Below are 17630 nucleotides of genomic sequence, written 5' to 3' on the forward strand. Positions count from 1 at the left end.
ACCGTGGCAATTAGCTGGTTAGCTAATTACTTGTTAAATAATAACGCTAACTAACTAACTGAGACAACTGTACCAAACTAAGCGTGTAAACGTTAACATTTATATATATTTGCAGGATACATGTAACTGTAGTCACTGATATCTTACCAAGGGGTGTGACGATAAACGATAAATAAAAATAAGAAAGTTTTAATATATTGTGTTTTCTTCGTAAAAACGTTAGGGAAACTGTGTTTTTATTATTAATATGGACGACATAGTGGACGAAAAATATATTTTCAACGCGAGGCGAAAGAAGGTCAGACTTGAAAGGGGTAAAAGCTCTGTCATTAAAGGAAATCACGTTACCGTGGAACATTAAAAGTTGTTTCTGGATTGAAACTAAAGCCAGATTGAGACATAAAATGTTGCAGGAGAGATGAGATATAAGAGACAAGGGTTAAAATTTTCATCGACATCTATAAAGCAAAAGCATCGTACATGGGCATCGAAGCAGTAAAAACGGTTGGGAAACGTAAATAATTCGTCGATTACGTTCTTAGAAAGATGTTCCCGGCCGTTTTCCCTCCTTCTGTTCTACCCTAGAGAATCGACATGACAAAGCCACAGCCCTTGCAAGACGTACCGCCCTATTCCTGCTCGCATTGGCAACTCATTTAAATAAGAGAGACATCTCTGACGAGATGGAGATAACATGAAAGGGAGCGAAGCAAGCCCTCCTCTCTCAATTCTATTGGGTGATAATCCTCCTATCCTGAATTTTTCCCGATGTTCTTCGATTATCCCATAAAACATTACTGTGTATAGTACACCATAAATAATCGATAATACTTTCAGGCCTTTTCTTCCCTCTAATCTACCAGTAGTTTATCATGGAATATATTTCGAAAAAGAAATATGAATTTAGCTGGAAAGTATAATATAAACGTGAAAGCTTTGTAGCGTCTACTATGTTAATAATAATTCACCTGGTTTGTATCAAATTTCGTCACAACTACCGAGCGTTATACTAACAGTTATTTAGACGTTACGTTGTTACATAGACGTTATACTGTTCCAAGAAAATATACGAACAAGTCTGGGAAATTATATGAGGGGAAATAACATTTAGTACATAGCAAGTTAGTAAATAGAAAATTAGCGAGCTCGAAGACACGAGTCGTAGGCACGAGACAGGACAGAAATTCGTTACTACCACTTTGTAGGAGGGTGCTAGACGACGAGAAGGACGAGAGATACTGGTTTGGCATCTACGCAATTTCCTTCATTAGCATCGAATTTCCGCAAGATACCCTTCCCTGGCTTTAACCCATCCCCTCTGATTTTACGGCGAGCTCCTACCAACAGCTCTTTCCCCTACCACGACTTATCCCTTGCGTAAACCAAATCTCTAGTTGAACAGAGATACGAGGTATCCACCAGGTTGCCACTAGTCATTAGTAAACCAAACCTTATATAAATCAATCGATTGACCCTTGATTGAGGGTCATTACATAAATGAATCGAGTGACCTGACGATTGCAATGATATTGCAGACTAAATATTAAAGCTGCGTGGAATTACAGCGACACACGGAAGTATTTGAACACTTACCATAAATCATTTTTATGAATGCATTGTACGTGTCGCATGATACTGTTTGAAATTTCAATGAAACTTACCGAAAATATACGTTTGAATATCACAGGGGAAAATATGTACGGTTTTGTTGATTTTCTGATTTTTATGTTATTTAATGGTTAAAACGGTGTACTTTGATACAACATAACTAAAAAGAAATTCAATCCAAAGACACACTTAATACATTCGTAAGAGATTTCCACGAATGTTTGAATACTTTTGCGTATATAAATTTTCAGACTGGTTTCAAATTTTACCAATTTAATCATAGTGGTGGAGCCTCGTTACGCTGCTGTTTCAAAATGTTTTCTGCAATGTATATAATTAATATATCCACAAAAAGTTTCTATAAGTATGAAATACTTTTGCGAGCCACCGTAGTTTGACATCGTCTCTCTATACCTTTTCTTATCATACACTCATTTCACATCGGTCAGCGAACAAAAATAACGCGCTCTTACAATGCAAATACGTTCTATATATTTCACGAATTCCATGCCGAGCCAAAATAAACGAACTGCCGTGACCGTCGATATATCGGACATCAAGCTGTCTCGTCCAAGACAGTCGCAGTGCATTTCTACATATACAGTGATCGCTGTTGAACTTCCTTCTTTACAATATTGTTCGTTCAACGGTCATCAAGATCTAGTTATGTACTCGATTACCTCGAAAGAACAGTTGAAGAGACTGGAAAAGTAACGTCGACGTATCTTCCGTGTAAATCATGTCGTCGTTTCCATATTCAACACGCAGGACGCGTAGTTAACCCCGTTGGCTATCCTGTTCGCGATCAAATTTCATTTAGCTCGATTCTCAGCAAGCAAAATGTAATTTCCATGCAAACTCCCGACCAACAGCGTAAACTTTCCTCGCTAACTAGAAGTCGAGCAGAAACGACTGGATCATCCGGGTGAACCACGAGCCAGGATAAAGGGGTGAAAGTTGCATTCGGCCGTCAGCCTTTTTTATCGAGGCTGGAATGACGGCGAATCAGGCCGAACCAAGATAAAGGTCACTATAGACCGCAACTTTACAACTTTATGGCTGGCCAGATAACTAAGCAAATTTTACGCTTCTGCACTTTATGTGCCAAGCGACGAATGATACTTTTTTCACGATCTCAACTTCGCTCAGATCGTAAAACTCCGCTTAATCACTTTGTCCTCTAATAGATCAGCTAAGCAAGTTATCTGCTTAATCCAGCTTCGTTCTGATTAAAAGTTACCCATCCTTCATCAAGAATCCAACTACATTTTGTTCAGTCTTCCCTGCTTCGTTTCCTTTAATTACTCGACGGCTGGCAAATTTTTAAGTTTTAAAAATAACCATATAACGTATAAATATATTAAATATTTTTCATGTTAGAATACAAAATATTGCTTGTCTGAATCATTTTAACATATATGCAACTTCCAAATTCCAGGTAAAGTCAGTGCTGTTTCTCGCAATCCTAACGAACGTAGTTCCACCTTTTTCAGACAACTACAGCGGTTGATCAAACAATATTTCTGTTTAAGCCACCGATACTTTCCTAAACTTTTAACCGTCGAATCATCCATATCTCCGTAAACTTTATCCGAGTTAGCCTTTTCGAATTTAAACTGTGTTTGTTAAAAACCCCGCTACAGTTTTAAGTTATATAGGTAGCAAGACAGCAAAGACGCAAAATTTAGTTTTTACAATAGCTATTGTTGAGCATCTACACATCCTTACTCGCACTTACACTGGTTACACGCAGTCCAACTACTTGTCATAAATTGTCCTGAATAGCATCGGACTAACTTGTTCTGGTTATCTTTAAAAATACGTCGTCGCTAATAAATACGCTTTAGTGATATCATCCTTTGTGCACGGACATCTCGTCTATGGTTTATGGTGGTAGACGTTGCTCTTATCGGTAGAAAACTTCTATCGATCTCTATTTCCAAAAGTTCTAGTCATTGATCTTTGCTAGGAGTACTTTGTCCTATCGCAAAATGCTCTTACACCGAAAGTGTGGATCTAGAAAGTACTGCAGCTAGCTATACCGATAAGCTCGGTATTACGATAGACCAAGAATGATATCTATATTCTCTGATTACTCGAATTCTCTTCAACGACTGCGTTACCTTTCTTTCCACTCACACATATCGCAAAACTGATTTAATTCGATACGATCTCCACGATGTCGGGTAATACTAACCTAATACTATTGTAGTCCAGAGTGAACGAAATTTAGAAAGGAATATTTAGTGAGTAACACGATTAAAAGAGTGGCTAGATACACGCTTGAAAAGAAAACAGTATGTAGAGAGTCAGATATTGACGTATTCTGAAACAGCTGATCCTAGAGGGATCTAGATCACGAAAGGACGATTTACTATTAAATAATATGCGTATGTCAATTCTGTATTGAATGCTTATTATCCATGGCACATTAAGTAAATAATAGAAAAGACGAAATAGCAATTTTACTTACGTATGTACATCTGCCTCAATTATAAAAAATCAGACATCGTCAAATCTGCATGAAAAACTTTCCGCTAGACTATTATTAATTGCCATAGCGTCCATATATCTCCATTGTTTGAAGTGACATCCGCAATCAATCAATAATCTGCAGAAGAAAACCAAAGATTCAAAATAAACGTTAATAAACCTAAGACCGATTATATTACAATAAAGAAACAATCAAACTCAAATTTTGTCTCAAAATATTGCAATACAAGGTATTGGTGATGGTCTAACAGTGAAATAAGAGGCCAACGAAGACCGATTACGAAAAGTTCGAGACACTGTTTAATTTCGTTATAAATTCGCCTAACAAATGATTAAATAAACGTAAATTACGTAATTTAAATAAATAAATAAACGTAAATTAAATAAACGTAAATGATTAAATAAACGTAAAAAAAGAAAGCACTTTGTACTTGAAATCTTGCTGTTCAAACAGGTAATACGTCCTGACATCACGCTTTTCGACACTACAGTAATTTGTCATCCCGCCGAAAGTTGCCTAGCTACTTTCTGATTGGCTGAGGCGGCGTGGCGCGTTTCTTGCAAAGTAATTGGCGCGAAATTGAAATGTCTCTAGTAAAGGACAACGAACTCTGAAAATTTAGACAAGATAACAATGAGAAATTTTTAATATTTTGTCTCTAATTGATAAAAGGCACGTACATTTAGATGAAGAAATGACTTTTTGTAAAAATCAAGGGTTTATGAATCATTCTATAAATCTTATCGCTCACGCCACGGATCCAAAATTGTCATTACGCTGATGATGCTTGAGTATACAGACGAACCTGATGTGAAGTCAGCAGTAATGGTCTGCACCTTAGAGTGTAAAAACGCTTTGATTAAATAGTCTTCGAATAATTTATTTATCTTTCGTTAATCTAGTAGAATTTTATATGGTGACTAGAACAGGCTCGTAGAATTACGGCCAACATTATTTATTTTTGTTTCTAATCCATCAGTAATTGTACAAATACCACACATCAAACTTATTATATCAAATTTTATAAAACTTAAGATAATAGTTACATACATAGATAATAAAAAGCAATGAAAATTTACTGTTGACTTTAATAGCCATAAAACATAGTATGTATATTACTTTATTGAATTTTTATAATAACATTGTAACGCGCCGCAGATTGTGTTACAGAGGTAGATATTCGAGAATATGACGATAACTTAGACAACCGGTGTATTAACATGTGAATGTGGAAGTTGGACGGAGTGATGTGAAGCGGGCAGTGATAACAAATGTCCGCGTTCCATCTCATTTACTTCCTGCTGTTCGGTTCCTCCTATTGAACCAGTGGAACGTGCAAGACTGTTTCGTTGTCTGCACATGTACGGTGTTTCTCCAGGTGATGGAGTTTCACGACCCTTTAAGAAACATAGATTATATCCACATTTATTACAAGAAAGTATACCTATAATCTTTAATTTAAAGATTATAACATTCGATTCAAAATATATCAAAACATAGTAAGTATCTGGGAGTTTGGAAACCCACTCCATCTAATGCTATGCCATATGTATATACACATACGAAATAAATAAGTCGTATATCATGTTTCATTTTATAAAAAGGGGAAATTATATTAAACCCATTGATATTTTTTTGAATGCATAATTATTTTAGAAGTTGACGGTAAGTTTTTGGATGATCAAGTAGAAGCAAAAAAGAAGAAGATATAAATAATTAAAACTTTTCTATCAAACTTATTAGTACTTATATTAAAAGCTTGTTTCTGAATATTTATAGATATTCTTGCACTTAACATTACATAATATTACACTTTCAAGAATGACTTTGCTCCAGTCCAATAAGAAACAAAAAGGTTTCACTATTTCGAATAAACAATTACCATTTGGCTGTATGATATTAATTGCATAACGCTGGAATAATCAAACATAAACAACAAATAACAGTTACCTATAACTGTATTTGAATCTGATCTAATAGCTTCTACACATTGTCCAAGACATTTTGATTTAGGGCAGGCAGAGCGGGAATTTGTATCTCTCTTCCAATTAGACTGCAGAAGCGAAGGGATAGATTTTAAATCAACCGAAGGTACATCGAAAAACAGAAAGCACATACCTGTTTAGAAGGACCACAGCATGTTGCATGATTACAAGGCTTGTCAGTCTTTGGACAATCTAGTACACAATCTTCGGTCGGTGTTTCCTTGACCTCGCTGTTAGAGTGGTACTAGAATATTAATAATAATTCCTCAGTCAATTATCAATTATATTTTATATCTTCTTATAGTTTCGTTATTTTGTTACCACTAAAATCCTATATTTATCCAATTTTTATGTAGAATATACACTCATGTTAATACAATAGTATAAAAAACGTCAAATTAAATACATCACTTTCTGTATTAATCACTAATACGTAATACTTATATGTACGATACAAATTACTTACATCAATAAATTCAGGTTGAATTGTTGTAGAGTGTATGCCCTCGTTATGAAAAAATTCTTTCACTTGCTCAGCTATTTTCATATATTCTGACAAATTTCTGCATTTTATATGCGCTGAAGCGATAATACGATCACCAGCTAACTGCCACACATGGAATTCATGTACAGCCAAAACACCGTCTACGTTTTCTAGTAAACGTTGCTGAATGGCATCCACCTAAAATAACATATTCTGTTTAGATTTGTTACGGCTAAACAGTATGAAAATTAAAATTACACCATGAAAATTAATCAACGATCAATTAGCTAAAAAATTCGATAATAAAAATAATAAAAACCTTTTTATTTGATATAGATCTGTTTATAGAAACTTGTACATGTTAATAGAAAATCCCGGCAACGGATATTACTACTGATACTATTCTTATTACTTCTCATATATTATCTAGAAATTATAGAATCTAGAATGATTCAAATTACCTGAATATGTGTCGGTACAGTCTGCAATAAAATCAGTGCAGATTCTTGGAGTAATGGCCATACCGATTGTAAAATAAGAATAACTATTAAGAGCGAGAGAGCTGGATCAATGTAAAATCTGTAAAAAGAAACAAACATTAAGAGTACTACCGAAGATATTAGATCGTTAAATAGAAATAAATCTGTACATTAGTATACGATTTATATTATAGGATAGGTTAGGTAATTTATGCAATATTTACCTGTATTTCCATTCTGTCAGCCAAACAATTAAAGCAGAGACTATCACAATCACAGATCCTAGTGCATCCGAGAGTACATGAAGAAACACACCGCGCATATTCATTTGACTCGCATCGTGTACATGGCCGTGTGTCCTTTTGACTTGTGGCGTCGATGGCCTATAACTATCATCATTTTCATTGTCATCCGTTCCTACTAGAGTACTCAATCGGTTGTGACTTCGAGATATGCCATGCGAATGTGCATGAGAACTCCTATGTTCTGCAACCAGAATTATATGACTACACGTAAGGAAAAATATTAATTTCCTAATAACATTTACCATGAAAGAGACATAATCCAATAATATTCACTAATAATCCAAGTGCTCCAACCCCTACAAGCAATTTCGCTTCATGTATTTCTTCTACTTCGATAAATCTTTTACACGCCTCCACGGTAATACTGAAACACAATGCGACTAAAAAAACAGCGTTGACTAAAGCTCCTAAAACTTCAGCTCTGGCCCAACCAAATGTGTTTTTGGACCATTTCTTTGGTGACATCTGTAAACAGGACGGAATTTCTAAAATAATGCTCTCAAATATATTCAGAAAAATAATCAAAGAAAAGGATTTGAGGAAACACAAGATATAAAATTTATAATTGCGATGAGCTTTATAATGTTAATTACAAATTAACGAATTATGATGCTAAATAAATTCTTGCTGAAAGTCGATACAATTACTTAATATTTATCTTGTTCTACCTACCTTGACGGAAAGAAATGCAACGACCAAAGCTGCTACATCAGACAACATATGAAAACTGTCAGCTATCAGAGCCATACAGTTTGTTAGGTAGCCCACAACTATTTCGACTAGGAAAAATAGACCGGTGAGCCATAACATCGTTAATAAACGACATTTCTTTCCTGTGTAACGACCCATAGTAACGTTGGTACCTAAAAATAATATTTCAATTTTATAGAAAAATAACTAAACAATATAAAATTGTATACAATCAGAATTATTGCACGATTATTAACCTAACTTCTTTGTGTCAAAAGTTCAATCTAGAAAAACATATAGTAAATACAGAATAAAGGAAAAAACACAAGATTTTAAATATACAAAGTGTGACAATTGAGAAAATGTAAAAACTGTATTTTCGAAATTCATAAACAACTCTATTTTTCCAATTTGCTTTCTTCTTCAGATATCATTAAAAATATACTTTGATCGTAATTTTAATGCGTTCTTGCAATACCTAATTTATCGAGTATATTCGTTTTACCGATTTAGAAATTTATTACCGATTAGAAATCAGCAAAAAATAGGCATCCTGCGCATCGACGATAGTTTCCACAGAATTTTATCGGTTGAAAGGTCTTCTATAACTAAAATTTCATCAAAACGTCCCTTACAAATATTACATACTATTATGTTACACTCAGCAGTGGATACCAACGACAAAATTTTATCCCGCGTTGAATATAATTCTAACGATGTAAAAAGATCAGCTATATTTCGCCAAATGTAATTATATTTCACTCTTTGAAAACGAGTTATGATAATAAGAATTAATTAACAATTTTTCACGTAGTTTATCCTCCAACGTGATCGGCATCGTTAAGGATAAACGTCTGCGGTATATTTACGTTATATATATACGTTATTCTTAGAAAAAATGTTTTGGTAATTGACCCGCCACGACCAATTTATATCTCGTAAAACTTAATATTAACCTCTTATTATTATTAACCGATTCCGAATTAGTACGTCATAACGAGGAGCAGCGACATCATGTTGAAACCAGAGATGTTGCCTTAGTGTTATTGACGTGTCGTCTAAAAAATATTGAATAAATACACGTGGTCCTGAAGAAACGTCGTTACACGGTGAAAAACACCTGTGTACTTCGTACAATAGTTTTATTTAACAGGTTCGGAACACGCTATATGGACTTGGAATAACAAGGTTTGATTTCGACTCACGCGAACTAGCTTCTGATTTTTTAGTTCCTTGAAACTCCTATAAATGCTCCTATTGTTCCCTAAAATTGATGGAAATCAAATCATTAGAAAAGAATAAGACGACGCGACGTAAACACTGGTAGGCCTAATGTTCATTCTTATCTTTGTGAGCACAAGGTTGCGCTTTTATCCCTTATCTGAAATGGCGACATCTAGGAAAAATTTTAAGGTGCATAGGTAGGCTGGTTAACAACTCTGCAAATCTTGATTGTTATTTCTATCTAGATTAGCGCGTAAAACTACAATCCGGACGTATCCGGAACCAGTCCTTTTACGCGTTCTGATCACAAATCATTATCAAATGTAACTCACCCTGAAGTACAAGCAACTCGTTAATAAAATTTTATAATCGCGAAAAAATCACTGAATTATTAATTATGTACAAATATTAAGTAATATTATTAATATTAAAAGTTTCTTTCGTTTATAAGGAAATAATGGATGCACAATATTTTTCGTTTTATATTGTTTTATCGTTTTATATTGTTTTATTATTTTAACTTTATTCTATCAAAATAAAGATCACAACGTTCGACAGATTAGGTTTCTCATTTGTATAAAGATGCATCGTTACAAAAGACGGGTCTGTAAAAGAAAGATACTTTTCGGACGACCTAATACTAATACGTACACGAGAGCACGCGTAAGTACAACTAAGCACAAGAGAGTATGTAAATACTTTTGTGAACGCATAATAACTATCGTCCTTCACACCTGACACTGTATATTAACATTGATTGTAACTTCACAAAAGTAGTGTATGTGTAGATTTCGTACGTAATTCTTCGCAATAAAACTTCAATGTAATATGCAGAGATATATAGGAAGATATATGTACAATCTACACGGTTCTCTTCAGTCTACAATTTTCGCCGTATATTGTGCGACGAGGAAAAACACTTGTGAATAATAAAGCTATTTTAGTCGTTTAATGTTATTTATCTTTCTGTCCAACTTTACTATCAGCAATGGTCTGAAAGTATTTCACTGTAGTAACTGATTCCTATCATTTAATTGAGTCCTGTTTACTTTAGGTCAAGAACTTATATGTAACAACTTTTAGTGCTAACATACCACTTGACCAGGGATAACAGACACATAACACAATGCCAAGGGAACAGAAAAGAACATATTCATAAGAATTTCGTTATATTTTTTGGCAAGGGTAAATATTTCCAACGAAATAAAAATTCGTACAGTCATAAAAGAGCGAAAGATCGCAACACGGTTATCAACGAGATGTAAAAATTTCTTTCCACTAAATCTCCCACCGATAGCAACATTTTTGTTTGTTACATCACGCGCATTCACCACGCTAACAGTCATATTTTATAATTAATACGTGTACTTTGTGGAGGAAGAATGAATATAAAGTGGACAAACGAAGCGGACGAATATCGCGAATAAATTCGATGAAATATCTTAAGCCACCAGCTTTAGAATAATCCTCTTCTTTTTGTTCCAATATCAAACGAAACTTCGTTCTTCAGCTTTTAATTATTAAAATATCATCAACCGTCAAAATCTAAAGCTTAGCACCAATTTATCGCTACTCGCTCCACACTAAATATTCAAAAAGTACTAAGCGAAGTAATTAAAGCCATAAGAAAAAAGTAAACAAACCTTAGTCGTCATCAAGGATAACACGGTATACAATCTGAACGAATTTAAAGAAAAACAATTATAGAAGGATTCCTAACGACGACTGAAAGTAAAAAGGAATCCTCCATGGTAGAACGAAAAATATAAAACCGTAATTAAAGATATTAAATACACGTATAACTTGTATGTATATTATGTACGTATATATATATATACATATGCACTTGTATGTATATTAAGCATAACACATAAGCAATCAAATGGAGTACGAGAGATTAGGAATGATATATTGCAAAATAATCAAGTAAAGCAAATAGAGCATGTCCAGACAAAAGCTTGGACGTTTCAGTAAAATAAAGGATTATATATACAACATGTCCAACATTCGAAATAAAAGAAACAATGTTATATCAGATTTACAACAAGTCACTAGCCTTCCTGCTCATACTTTCGTCAAGAACTAGAGCAATTGAAATTTTGACCGAGATTTCCTCAAGGTAAAACAGGAAATAGATGGACAACAATGGCATCGAACTTACAGGCAATTATTAAAAACAATTACATGAATTAATCTCAAGTTTAGATCTATGCAACATATCAAGTCCAGATCCGAACGAAATAGATATATCAAATATGTTGTTATTAAAAAATTATGTACCAGAAAAAACATGAAAATACCTGCTGAAGCTATATAAGTGTATATGGAGCAACATTTTCCCAAACAAATGACATGAAGCCATTGTAATACCCATTTTGAAACCTGGAAAAGAAAAACATCTCACATACAGTTACCGGCCCATCGTACTTACGTAATACTTATACGAATTAATTAAAAAAATATAAAAGACTCCGATGATACTTAAAAAATGTAACATTATCGCGAATTACCAAAATGGTTTCAGATCTAATCGATCGATAACCACGTAACAGTAATATCCAACATATGGAACAATTTCATCAACCAGCGTTTAATCGATAATAATTTGTGCTGGTATCGAACACAGAACAGGCGAATATAAGTTTTAAGAAACTATCTTAACATGAGATATATGTTGGAGTAGTGTTAATGGATCTTCGTCTGATTGCTAAGAAATATTAAGAAGAGCCTTATAAAATTCAAACCTAAACGTTGCCACATTCCCAATGTTTCATAGTCACAGACGATATTATAATGACTACAAGTAAAAATCTCCAAATATCAAAAACATTGCTTGAAACAGATAGAACAAATCCGAGAAGTTTGCAAAGAGAACTAGGTACAAATTCTTACAAAACAAAACTGTCGTTATCGTTGGGCTAAGACTCTGGCTAAGAATACAAAAGCCATAAGTCTTAGTTGAAATAACAATTTCTGCATTAATATCCAGATAAGCTAGGAAGATATTGTCTTATTTTCGAGTTAGGATTTTCGAGTAAGGAGAATTTGGCGAACGAAGACGACTTAAAGAGGCTTTGTACAAGAGTTGATATTCTTCGAATAGAACTCAAAAAGAAACAAGTTCAACGTTTAAAGGCATATGTTCTATCTTCGAAGAGAAATTGGTGGACCAACCTGTTTATCAGTGCTCCGGGGTATAGTTCCAAATTGTGTTGAAAAGAACTATACGTAACAGGAATAAGAGGACAATATTGAAGATTCTATGGCTGCTCCAATTGTCAGACATTGATTCTACTAAACATTTATGGGATCTGGTGGATAGGAACTAAAAGCAAAACCTCTTCCTCTACAAAGGAAAGCATGTAAAAGAAACTGCAAGAAACATAAGTCACAATATCTGTGAAACGCTCGTGAAATCATGCGAAATTGGACAAATGAACAACAAATATGCCAAGCACCAATTAAGGCAAGGAACTAAAACACAATCGATGAAACAAACAATTAATTGGCGAAATATATATGGTTACTTTTAGTCTAGATTATGGTAATATTAATAACAAAAAGGGAGAGGAAGAGAATAATTTGGATTGATAAATATTTTACTTACCAGCTTTAACACCCTATTTATTGAAATTATAGAATACGTCTAGGATACCAATAGGAGTGTACTCTTTAAAGAAGTCTCCTTAGTGTAAGATTCTTTTAGAGATTAACTTTATAACATCTCGTATGGTCGCCATCTCCATCTCACTGATCTAAACCTCGTTGAATCGGGATGGAAAGTTAGAGTAAATTGTAAAATCTGGAAAAGTGAAGGAAGACCGATGGAATTCGATAAGGATACAGTGACAGGAACAGCTAAACAAAATTTAATTGTTAGAGTCTCAAAGAACTGATCGAGAAACTTAGCTCGAATCATTCTATCGTTCATTGGTACCTAAAGCGTCTAGGAAAGATATTGTACAGAAAATAGAAAAATGATTTCATACGAATTATCCGAAAAAATCTTCAGAAGAATTAGTGTATACTCTTCTCTCCTAACTCGTCTAACTCGTGTGCCATCTTTAATCGGATCGTGACAGGGATCTAAAGGAACTTCATAAAACATTATCGAACATCGAAAAATCAGTAAGAAATATAAACTGCTGATATCGATGATCTGCCATAAATATAAAAGAAACTTGGCATTTTTTATGAGATGTCCTACATAGGAAAAACGCTAAATGAGACTGGAGAAGGTTTAACAGGACTGAAAACAATAATAGAGAAGAGAAGGGCAAACAACAGGAAGGATGCACAGCAAGGAGGCTAAAGACCAAAGTTGCAATAATTTTTAGTCATTAGTTGCTAATTTGTAGTTTATAGTTTTAGAGATAGAATAATCAAGGGGATGCAATAGAATAGAGTGGAAAAGAGTGGAGGTAGACATATAAGAAGAGAAATAGACATAAGAGAAGTAAAACCGAAAGTTCGTCCAAAGCCGAAAGGCACGGACTAAGCAATAATAAAAAAAAAAGATAAATAAAATATGAGATGTCCTAATATTGAAAATTTGGAGAAAAATCTCAGAAGTTTGATTAAAATAATAGAATAATTTTAAAACAAAAGACATGGAAATTATGTTTTTCTTATTATCACCCATTGTTAACCGAGATATCGCCGATGACGCGTAAGAGATAGCAAAGACGCTCGCTCTGGCGAATCAGTTTCGGCTAATGGTGGGGTTAACTCTGCATCTATTAACGAAGCAAGAAATGCGTCTATTAACGAGGCAATACTATACTTGACATAATACAGTAAAGACTACTCAATGCTGAGTTCATCGGCAGTGAAAGGATACTTTTGTGAGCAACAAATAACGTATGACGAACTCGTCAGCGAACACCGCAGCTATGAGTTACATCTGAAGATTTACTCGCCAAAGATCTGCTCGTATCTGGCTCACGAATTGTCAGCTCTAGTATGAATACAATGATATTTCTGTTTATGAATAATCTGTAGCAACTCGCGAATTGATCGTGAACTGCTGGCAAATAGTTCTGGCCAATTGTGGATCCAATATATCTGCTACGGAACAGCCAGCGAGTACGATTGGTAAACACAACTCTTCAAGGTCTTTATACTTATTTTGTTGACAGTTTGACAAATTAAATTAATGTAACCAAACTTTATGATAATATCGGGCTTGATCTTATTTTAATCAGAAAGATGTTATCAACATATTGAAGAATTCTTTATTAACAAAAAAAATAAAAATTAAAAATTTGTTATCATTAATTTAATATTGTCTTACAGATGTGAAGGTGATACAAATCTTGAAAAGGAAAAAATTACTCGCTTGACTGATCCCCCCTTGAGAGAGCCCCCACCCCATTTATGGGGATGCAACAATTAAAATACAGTCCTTTGTGAACATTTGGAGCCTTGTTGATAATATTTATGTTATAAAAAGATACCAACATAATATTTTCTAGAAACTATTTTTCATGTTAAAATGCAATACTTTTCAATTCTTCAATATTTTAGATATAAAAATAAACTCTTCTTTTAATTACAATACTTAGTACTTATGTAATTATTTATAAATTATAAATTATAAATAAATTATAAACTATTTTATTAATTTTAATATTTTTAATACATCTCAATAACTAATAGCAACACAGTGCTACTACCAAAAATATAATAGACGCGTGATATATCTTCTCATTTCAGCAAATTAACAAGAACTAGTTTTGATATCAACGTTATACATAAGTACCTATATACATGATGCTATAAGATGATGTCATTGAGTGGTTCGTAACTACATGAAAATATTGTCACTTTTCTGGTGATAAGTACAGATAACAAATGACACTTTCAAATTCATTTTTGTTATCATAAAAGGATCACATTTCTGGATTTTTCAACACGGAATATCAATAAAAATATCTATCAATGTCTTAGTAAATTGAGGTATTAATATTTTGTACATTGTGATATTTCTTGTATGTTCTACTTTATTATATTCTGAATAAAAATGTGATGACTGGAATCGTAAATTAAACAAGGCACACATATGATTTACACTAACATTGGATTCAACAAACCTACATTACACTCATTCTGGAAAAATGAAGGCTATAACTCCAACTTTTTATAATGTACAGTACAAAAAAGCAGTAATACATTTCTAGAATGATCGTGGTGAGTCATGAAATGTCCTATCTAAAACAGATCTTGTACACTTGACATGAACAACCATAAATTTATAGTTGAGGCAATTTTTCTCAAAAACTGCAAAAATATCAAATACATTGTTTAGACCACAATTTATATGTTAGATCACAATGAGCATTCTGTATACACAAAATATTTTTTTGTAACTTGCTTAACATTCATGCTTATATGTTAATATTGTTCTTAGATTATTTACTATTTACTTTTACGTGTATATTAAAATGTTAGTTTCAAGTAACATAAATACACAATTACAATGTAGTTTAAGATAAAGAAGATCAACGGATTATTAAAGTACCTTGCAAATAAATGGTAACGAACGATCATTACTTTGACATTATACAACTAAATAAGATCGCCTAGATTAGTTGTATTAAAAACATGTTATTAATAAAGAAACATTTAAAGACATAAAGTTAGGTACTTCATCTTATCTAGGTTAGATAAAGAATAATTTCATGTTTTTTTGTTAATAACATGCTATCCATTTTCTATCTGACTGTCAAGTGTAAACATACTGTAAATAAAATCAATAAAATCAGTGTGAAAGCTAATGGTTCTTTAACATCATTTTTAACAAAATGGTTCAATGACAATATATGATTTCTTTGATTAATTTGGCCCTTGTGATGATTACAATATAGGTAAACAGATTTGGCTATTAATACTATGTCACATGTAATACTTTTTATCAATAGTATTTTTGAATCATTTGATAATATCACTGTTTTATATAATTTATTAATAATGAATTATATTTAATTGTACAAATGTTTTAGTAATAATGTTAAACTTTCGTAAGAAAAACATCAAAATAATAAGATCAACAGAAAATCTCAAATATTTTATGCATTATGTGAATTAATAGTTGTTTTAATACATTCTGTCTTTCTACAGAAATAGAACATATATATTATAAAATTTATAAGAAATTAAGTATAATCTTTATCGTAACATTTGAAATTATATTTTGTAAAAAAGTTTTTATTTTACAAATGTTGATGATTGCCACTATATATTACAAACATGATAGTAAATATAATCACAAAAATTAATAATGAATATGTTTTATTATGTTATTAATGTAACATATCAATCTGTTTTACACATTTAATAATAATAATAAAATTTATAATCTTTAGAACACAACCTTATTCAACAACAAAAAATATTATTACATATATTTAAAGAGAATACTCGTAAAACAATATTTAGAAACAACATTTAAATACTTCATAAGTTAATAACAACGTTATTTGCTCCATTCTTATGAGATTCATTATAAATATTATAAACACGATGTTATAAACACAATAGTTATACTTACTTTATAATAAAATATTATAATTCTTGCTATAATGTATCAAAATTGCATCGAGTAACACCAACACGAACTGTTTATGGACATGTTACACAGTACTGATGTGTATTCACGAGTACAAGAACTAATAAAAACTGACATTAGATTTTTTTTAAATACTCCAAAACACTAACTATCTCAATTCATTTTTAAAGAACTAAAGTGTACGAAACATTCACATTTAATCTCAGTTTAACAAAATTCTTGTATAACGTTACGTTACAAAACCACTAACAAAGTAACAATAAAGATAGATAATCAAATATCACTATACTTTTTTGAAACTACCAACAGTAACCATAATGATACATTATGTTCTGAAATTGACTAGCAAAAATGAACTGAGTTGTTTCTTCTTTAATCTATGTTTATATACTTTGTATAGAAGGTAAACTTCCCTTGCTATTGTTTTTAAGCATATATATGTATATTTTTAAATCTATAGACTGCAGAATGACATAAAAAATTCTACCAAAACCAAATTTATTCGTTTAGAATTAAGTCAAAAATTAACTCACAAAGTACATGTTTCTTAATTGAGTAAACACTTTATTTATTTCAAATATCGTAACTTGTGTTTTGAAATTTGAGATTTCTTATACCATAGACAAAACAATACCAAGAGATGGTTAAAAAGATATAATTTATATTTTTCTTGTATATTGTGCGTGAAATATCAATTAATACGTTTAAGTTATAATAACTAGAATAAAAATGAACCGAATAATTGTATAAAGATTTTAATATTTTTTACATATATAATATATTGACAAATAAGA

General features: G+C 32.3%; 1 protein-coding gene across 8 annotated transcripts; it reads right to left on the bottom strand.

The window, feature by feature from the left end:
• Nucleotides 1-5176: 5176 nt before the first annotated feature.
• On the bottom strand, nucleotides 5177-17188 carry ZnT63C (solute carrier family 30 member 1). Of its 8 annotated transcripts, none has more exons than XM_069121277.1 (9): nucleotides 16819-17090; nucleotides 12877-13071; nucleotides 8028-8218; nucleotides 7598-7820; nucleotides 7275-7536; nucleotides 7033-7150; nucleotides 6554-6769; nucleotides 6221-6331; nucleotides 5177-5499 (listed from the first exon to the last, which is right to left on the bottom strand). In XM_069121277.1, the coding sequence occupies exons 3-9, from the start codon at nucleotides 8202-8204 to the stop codon at nucleotides 5302-5304; spliced, it is 1305 nt and encodes a 434-aa protein (XP_068977378.1). In that variant the 5' UTR covers nucleotides 8205-8218; nucleotides 12877-13071; nucleotides 16819-17090; the 3' UTR covers nucleotides 5177-5301. The 8 variants fall into 8 exon arrangements, with proteins under 8 accessions (XP_068977378.1, XP_068977379.1, XP_068977383.1 ...); XM_069121278.1 differs by lacking the exons at nucleotides 12877-13071; nucleotides 16819-17090 and adding exons at nucleotides 8570-8653; nucleotides 9251-9572; XM_069121283.1 differs by lacking the exons at nucleotides 12877-13071; nucleotides 16819-17090 and adding exons at nucleotides 6053-6155; nucleotides 8570-9090 and having other exon boundaries at nucleotides 5357-5499.
• Nucleotides 17189-17630: the final 442 nt, after the last annotated feature.

This window comes from Bombus flavifrons, chromosome 10 (assembly GCF_040668555.2).
Source record: "Bombus flavifrons isolate JBK064 chromosome 10, iyBomFlav1_principal, whole genome shotgun sequence".
NCBI classification, from domain to species: Eukaryota; Metazoa; Arthropoda; class Insecta; order Hymenoptera; family Apidae; genus Bombus; species Bombus flavifrons.

Excerpts from the sequence above, each read along its gene's own strand:
- ZnT63C (XM_069121282.1), bottom strand. The coding sequence starts at position 8,204 with ATGGGTCGTTACACAGGAAAGAAATGTCGTTTATTAACGATGTTATGG. Across the intron at positions 6,770-7,032 it reads CTGTACCGACACATATTCAG|GTGGATGCCATTCAGCAACG; the intron begins GTAATTTGAATC and ends ATGTTATTTTAG. Across the intron at positions 6,332-6,553 it reads TTCAACCTGAATTTATTGAT|TACCACTCTAACAGCGAGGT; the intron begins GTAAGTAATTTG and ends TTAATATTCTAG.